The 7,836-nt window shown below is 37.4% G+C and overlaps 1 protein-coding gene across 1 annotated transcript; it reads right to left on the bottom strand.

Annotated features, from left to right (window-relative positions):
- Positions 1-4,110: 4,110 nt before the first annotated feature.
- On the bottom strand, positions 4,111-6,747 carry LOC120147933 (probable LRR receptor-like serine/threonine-protein kinase At2g24230). Its single transcript, XM_039161162.1, has one exon. It carries the CDS (start codon positions 6,670-6,672, stop codon positions 4,111-4,113), a length of 2,562 nt encoding a protein of 853 aa, XP_039017093.1. The 5' UTR covers positions 6,673-6,747.
- Positions 6,748-7,836: the final 1,089 nt, after the last annotated feature.

The following is a 7,836-nucleotide window of genomic DNA, read 5'->3' as shown; positions in this document are numbered from 1 at the left end:
GTCAACCAAAAAGGTTAGGCTCTTTCGTTTTTATTTTGTGTTTTTCTTTTTTTTGGTTTTTTTTTAATGATCTCCCCCAAAATGGTTATTGCATGTATGACTTAATGGGTTCTTTTCGGGTGAGATCATTAGATCTATGGGTAGGGGACAAATTTCTAGATTTATCGGGATTTGTTGGTGTTATTTTAATGGGTTTTTCAGATTTAGGTTGGATTTGGTGGACTGATTGATTTTTTTGTTGACTTCCCTTGATTCAGTTCACTTTTCGACCAACTTTGTTGACGACGGTGGCTCGGGAGACAATCGGTGACGGCTCATGCGATTGGGAAGGCGACCGCTGAAGTGCACGCGTCGGCTGGGATCTGAAAGGTTGCTGGCTGCGGTGGCTGAGTTGATGAGATGAAACCCTAAAGGGTTTAGGGTTGGGTTCTCTTGTTGGGCCGGTTTGGGTCCCCTTTAAGTCGGGTTGAGTGTTGTTGGGCCTGATACTGGGTCTGAACCGGGTTGGGTATTTATATTCTGGGCTTGTAATTGGGTCGGTTCTGGGTTAGGTGATGGTTGTTGGGCTTCGATTGGGCCCTGCAAAATGTAATATGTAAATTAATAATAATAATATATTTTTTAAGACCCGGACAAAATCGGGTGTCTACAATATGGTTATCATTTGGGGTGTTATTACTTTCCAATTGGGTGTATTGGGAGCCACTGCTATACTCCTCTTCGCTTCCACTGTGATGGCCGGGGTGCTTAATGCAGTAAGGTACCAATCACAGCTATTGCTGCAGTAATTTTCATGAATGACCCAATGAGTGGCTTCAAGATCCTGTCTTTGGTCATAACATTCTGGGGATTTGCCTCCTACATCTATGGCACTTCCACTGGGAGTAAGTTATCCTAGCCATATTCCTGTTGAGGATTATGTTGCCTCGTACTCGTATCCGACACTTACAGTAAAAAAGAACCATCAAACCGATGCCCCATTTGGATTCGAATGGTGTAAGAGAAGTTATGCCATGTGTATTAGATTGCTATGGTAAGACTCATATTCGAACTCAAGTGTGTATTACATGTGGATAAGTATTTAAAACAGGTGATATTCAGACTTTTAAACGTTTTTCCATGTATTTGAAGGATCTTTGACGTTGAAGAGTTATAGCCTTGCATTCTTATCTGAATATGCCTCCACGTATATATATTGAAAATTCTGAAAAGCGATTTTTTTTCCACACATGAATGGATAGTGAAGTTCTTTTCAGTGTAAAAAGCTACAAGCTTAAAACAGTATATGTATTCAGTTTCTACGACCAATGTCAAATTGTTAAAAGATAACCATCAATGATCAACGGAACCAAAACGTAAGGTCAAGGACGGACCTTGAGACGATATAGCCATTCTCGTGGATGGTACCAGCTTGTTGAGGTATGTATTTGGACCTCCAGCATCTGGCTTTGACCCAAACTGATCGGAACTCGACCAATTCCTCTCCCATGTTTCCTATTTGTCTCTCGTTGTTTCACCTAGATAAAGACTTGCAGAGCTCACTCGATGGCTGCTTTATTCTCATTTCTTAGGACTATGAAAAGGAGAAGGCCTCATTTCTCCTAACCATGGTAAAGCAGAAGAGACAATCATCCATTTTTAGCAGAAGAGGAATCGCCAAGTCTATTGATTGTCGGAATGTGGCAAAAAGTCCAATGAAAACTCTTCTTTAGGAAACTGTATGTAATTCTATGGTCTATAGATGCTTTCTCAAAGGGTAGAAAGCTCAACCCTTCAATTTTTAATGGCTTATAATTCTGTGTTTCAAGAGCAAATTGAGGAACAACTATTGGGTTAATTGCTGCTATAAATGAAATATTTTGAGTAAGTCTTGCCTGTGGAAGACCAAGATAATAACATTCAAAAACATTGCCAGTAGTTTTAAAGGGCCAGGCAAACTTTGAAAAAGCTCTGATTTTACCACTTTTTGAATTCCAGTGCTGTATTTTTCACGATTCAAGAAAAACTAATGTGGCACATGAAAATGAAGCCAACAGAGATATTGTAATTTGTACCTTCATCTGACCTTATTGAACTATAGCCATGAAAATTGAAAGCCAGCATTCATTTGTCTTTAATCCCCTCAGCACTTCCCTGGACCACTTCTTTAAATGCCAACACCATTGTAATTTGTATGATTCATGGATTTGCCAAAGGTCAAAGGGCAGCTGAAAATACCTATTTTTTACCGTTTCAGAATTTGACCTTCTTCTAAAAGGTGAATGACAGTTGATCAGGGAGGGATACACTAAACCCCATAGGGGAGCAAGTGCATACCTGTTATTTTAGAAAAGTTGTTAAATTTAGTTGTGTATTAAGGAGAAGAGGAAAAATAAGGAAATCTGCATACCCATTCTTTTTTAAAATATGAATATTAAAATTTTGGACCTCTATTTTTAAATTTTTGAATCCGTCACTGCGGTCAATGGTTGAAAATCTATCAGACTCTGATCGAATTGTCTGAAGATGTAGTTGCTAGCTTTAAAATTGATGTTTCAGAAGGCAAGTTCCGGTAACAAGCACAACCCTTTAAACATGCCATGATGAACTTATTTAACAATCATTTCACTCACCGAGTGATGCATAAAGTTTGGAATCAGAAACATCTATCCTACATGTCTAAATGATCATGTACCATTGTCTTATGATGCTGGAAGTCCAAGTGGGCATGGAAATTCTAGCATGCAATCCAGAGACAGCTTTTCCTAATCCTACAGCATCCCATGATGCTTAACAGAAACTTGATATGTCCACTTTAGGTGAATACTTGATGAAATTATAACAATGCGGCCTTTTCTGAGCTATAGTGTCTTCTCTTTTTCAAGCACTTCGTCATTGATTAAAAAAATTGAACCAGATTGACGGTTGAACTGAGAATTAATAGTTCATTTGACCCAATATATTATATATGCACACAAACATGGTTACGATAATCTTGAAGATAACTACGACTAAAATAAACAAGATCGAAAATAAGAACACCACAATTTTCGTGAAAAATCTTAAAAGGAAAAAAAAGAGTAGAGAGAAATTCATTATAATTGTCAAAATTACGAGGACTTGCGGCTATAAGATCACACAGATTCTGAGGTTTTAAAGGGTTAATTACTTGATAAGGAAGAAATCTATAAAATAAATATAGTCTTGTGTGTATTATATGTACGATGAGATCCGTACAACGGGAACAGAATTCGGGTCACAAACTCTAACAAATATATCTAACCAGCCATTTAATAAACTAGTATAAAATGATACATTAGGTTGGAAAAATTGATATGATCTTCAACTCAATTCTTTTATGGTCTATACTAGTTGAAATCTTCCTTATAGGTTAATAAGAGAGACATAGAGTAGTGTTTTCCTTGTCCATCCTCCACATGCTCACAAAAAGAAGCTTGACAAACCTACCCCATTAAGCTAGTCCTTTTTTGAAAATCATTTATTAGTATGACATTATCTACCATGGTAGGAAACTCTCAATTTGAGATTTTGAATCATAGTCAGTTTCAGAGTTACTTGTCTAAATAATTTTTTTATCTCTCCATCTGCAACGTGTAACAATGTATCCCAAGCCTGAGTTTTGAGCAATAGATCTCTCTAATTGAGGAAGTATTATGATATGGACCCCCTTTCTTCAATTTTGACATGCACAACTCACATTTTGTTTTTCTTGTTCATGTTGCAGAAGTATTTTTCTTCCATTAATGGTGAATCAGTGGTCCAGAGTAACTATTATTACTCTTGCGGTGCTCCCAACTACCTCCATATCCACAACGAGACTAAAATAACTGCAAAGGGGTTTACTTTTCATACAAGGCATATGCAAAATTGTCAGTAAAGCAATTAATAAACAAGTTCCAGATTGATTTAGTTGTTTGTATGAAGATTAAAGGAAAAATGAGTGCTAATTTTTCTATAAAAAGACAATTCTATCTGCAACTTTCAAGGTTCAAACTTGTGTATAGTAACTATGATGACAAAGATTATGAGATTCCAAGACATAATTTAACAGTTACTCTACATGCTCTCCCATGGTAGGAAAAAAAAATGCTAGTCATTGTTTTCAAATTTTCATTGAGAAGTTCTTGGTTCAATATCCTTGAGAAGGCCAACAACTTGTTGCATGCTTGGTCGCTTGGTGGGATCATTGGCTGTGCAGAGATATCCGATCTTGAGGGCCTCTTCCATTTGGTGGTCCGGTCCTGTATCACGAATTTTAGGATCAATTGCTTTTGATCCTCGACTCTTTCTCACCAATCCTCTAACCCAGCTCACTAAATTTGTTTCTTGCTCCTCCGGATAATCGTCTCCGACTGGCTTTTTTCCTGTGATTAGTTCGAACAAAACGACACCGAAGCAAAATACATCGGACTTTGGGGTGGAGGCTTGATACACAGGCTGAGAGAATTCTGGTGGTACATATCCAGGTGACCCTCGGGCAATTTCATCCTCTAGTTCGGTTCCAAAAATCTTGGCCAATCCAAAATCAGATAATCTAGGCTCCAAGTTTAAGTCGAGATAAACACTACTAGCTTTGACATCTCTATGAATTATTGGTGGTGAGCAGCCATGATGGAGAAAAGCCAGTGCTCGTGCAGTGCCAAGGGCTATTTTGTGTCTAAATGACCAGGTTGTTAATAACCCTTGAGAGCCAACATTTTGTATCCCATTGTTGTCTTCCTCCCATGTTTCATGGCTCCAGTCTTCTGTTACCTGAACACCGAGCGGCAAGTCATGTAACAAATTCTGCAAGTTTCCATTCTCCATGTAATCATAAATAGCAATCCTCTGATCCCCAGCCAAGCAATATCCGGTTAATGGAACAAGATTGGGATGCTTGATTCGACCAAGATACTCGAGCTCCCTTGCAGCTTCTTGGTCCATCAATGTTGATCCATGAACCAAAACTTTAACAGCTACATGGATTCCACCAGGCAGAAATCCTCGATAAACAGGCCCAAATTTTCCTTCTGCTAGTAAAGTGCCTCGATCAAAATTCGAAGTTGCAGACAAGAGGTCTGCGAATGTGATGTTCAGGAGTGGCTTCTCAAATATCACAACCGAAACCGACGTTGCTTGTTTAACATCAGCCACCCAGGTTGTGGAGTCGGTTTGGAAGGAAAACGGACCTGAAATATGTTGCTCCTCTTTATATGAGGGCTGCTTAACAACCCAAGTACTGGATTTCCGTCTACAACCAAAGGCTAGGATTAGCAACACAGCAAGTAAGCAGACCAGAGAGAGGGTTAAAGCTAAGGCAAGCTTCAAACCCTTATGACCATCAGCTCTTCTTTTGAAAAGGAAAGGATGTGCAGCAATGGGACAGCTGTTCGATGAGCCATAAAAGACTGTTTTGAAGGTCTCGGGGGAGAACCTCGAAGCACAAAGGGTTAAGTTGTTGTAAGAGAAGTTGTATCTCTTCATTGATGGGAGTTTCTCCAAGAGAGAGAGGGGAAATGCTCCGGTCAAATTATTGTGTGAAACATCAAGAACTTTGAGGCTTTTGTTAGCCAATGAAGGAATTTGGCCTGTAAGATGGTTGGATGAAACATCGAGTGTGTGTAAATGGCTCAGTTGTGAAATTCTACCAGGAATGTGACCGATGAGGCCGGTTTTAGACAAATTGAGATACTCTAACCCCAAAAGCATTTCGATTCTAGGGAATTTCTGCATACCGAATCTATTATTCGCTAGATTAAGATGTCTAAGGCTCTGAGCATGACTAAAATTTCGTAAAATTTCTCCACTAAGCTGGTTCTCAGACAAGTCTAGATAAACCAAACGAGACCACTTGTAAGTAGAGTTGAATTGTACATGAGAAATATGACCTTGAAACTGGTTCCTGCTCAGGTCAATCACCTGCAGCTGCCCTTGAAAAAACCCCATAATTGAACCCTTAAACAAGTTCCTGGAAATGTTAAGGCTTGTAAGAGAGACCATTTCTTTAAAATCGGTGTCCTGGCCACGAATCTCGTTGCCGGCAAGGTTTAAAGTTTTGAGCTTAGGAAGTGCTGCACCAAAACCATCAGGCAATGAACCATTTAGCCTATTTGAGGATAGGTCAAGTGAAACCACAGACTTACAATTCAGAATCCCTTTTGGAATGCTCCATTCAAATCCATTTCCAGCAAGGTTAAGAACCTGCAAACTAAGTAAGGAGCTTATAGCTGTTGGGATTTCCCCATAGAAATTATTGCCAGAAAGATCAATGACTTGAAGTAGACCAAAGTTGCCAATATTATTAGGAAGAGACCCTGAAATGTGATTATAAGAGAGATTAAGACTTTTCAGTGTGCCTAAACCCCATAAATCTGAAGGCAAAGCAGTGATTCTGTTATTGCTAAGATCCAAAGACTGAAGCTTTGTTAGCTTTCCAATGGTGGTATCAGGTATCAAACCAGACAGGCCTAAACTTGAAGCTTTTAACCCAATGACACTCTCCTTCTTGGCATCACAATGCACCCCTTTCCATGAACAAACAGAACCAGAGAAATTGTAAGACAAGGAAGAGTTCAACCCCATTTTCTTCAAGAAATCAGAGACATAATACCAATCTGTATTGGGTAATTGACAAGTGAAAAGCTTGAAGAAGAGTGATAGAATTAGTAAGTTACCAAAGAAACCCAAAGCCATTTGAGCCGGAAAAAAAAGGGCCAAAATTTTAAAGAAGTAAAATCAAAAGCCACCACTTTTTAACCAACTCCAAGCCGTTGATCACTTAAATTACCAGCACCGTATCATAATTGGTTTTCAAATTCTACAAACAAAAAAAACCCATTAAAGCCAATACCGCCAACAATAACAACCGCTGAGCAGACTCAGTCGAGGCTCTCGTGATAACCAGAAAATCCCAATAAATTATCTGTAAGAAACCAACAAAATGTACAGTGAGAAAACATTTTTTTTAGCATTATGAAGCATGGGGTGTCCGAGGAGCAGAATTGGAGCTTACCTTGTGAGACTTTGCAAGCTTTTCAAAGCCAACAAAACAAAAAACAAAGAAAGTGAAGTGGTTGTGTCTCTGTGTGGAGCATAAACAGCTCCATTCCTTTTCAAAGCACAGTTGTTTTGCAGAAGTACAAAACTTCTTTTTGCTAGTTTTCTTTGACTTTGCAAACACTATTACTGCTCCAAGAACAATTCAAAAACAGGTTTTTTGAATAAGAGAGAGAAGCAAACCAGCAAAGACAAGGTGATATTGGGAAGGGAGGGAAATGGGAGTTCGGGAAATGTCAGAAGTTGAGCTCCATAAATGAAGGCAAGATTTAATACAAAGATTTAAAAGAAAACATAATTTAGGTTGATGAATTTATCAGGGACTGTTGGTCGTGGGCATTCATTATGATTCTTCGTTGAATTATGATATTTTGGGGTAAACTAAATTAATAGTCACGTAAATTTTATAAATTATATTTTAATCACTAAACGTTTTAAACTTATATTGAAGTCACAATTTAATCTAAATATTATTTAAATTTTATATATTCCTATATTTTCATATATATTATAATTAAAATGTTTTTAAAAAATAAATATAATTAATCAATCATAGCTTAATTTAAATTTTATTTGTTTATTTTATAATATATCAAACTCAAATACTAATATGCATTCTAATTAATGTTATAATTTATGCTATAAATATATTATTATTTATTTCACTCATAATTTAATATAAATCTTTTTTTATCAGTATCGTACTTTCCTTGTCTCACTAAAATTGTTTCTTGATAATTTTTTATTTAAAATTTATTATTGATAAAAAAATTAAAATGTAATATGTTGAAAACATTATGA

Source organism: Hibiscus syriacus, unplaced genomic scaffold, assembly GCF_006381635.1.
Source record: "Hibiscus syriacus cultivar Baekdansim isolate YM2019G1 unplaced genomic scaffold, ASM638163v2 tig00110945_pilon, whole genome shotgun sequence".
Taxonomy (NCBI): Eukaryota; Viridiplantae; Streptophyta; class Magnoliopsida; order Malvales; family Malvaceae; genus Hibiscus; species Hibiscus syriacus.
The sequence above is the reverse complement of the archived record's forward strand: the minus strand, read 5'-3'. Positions and strand labels throughout refer to the sequence as shown.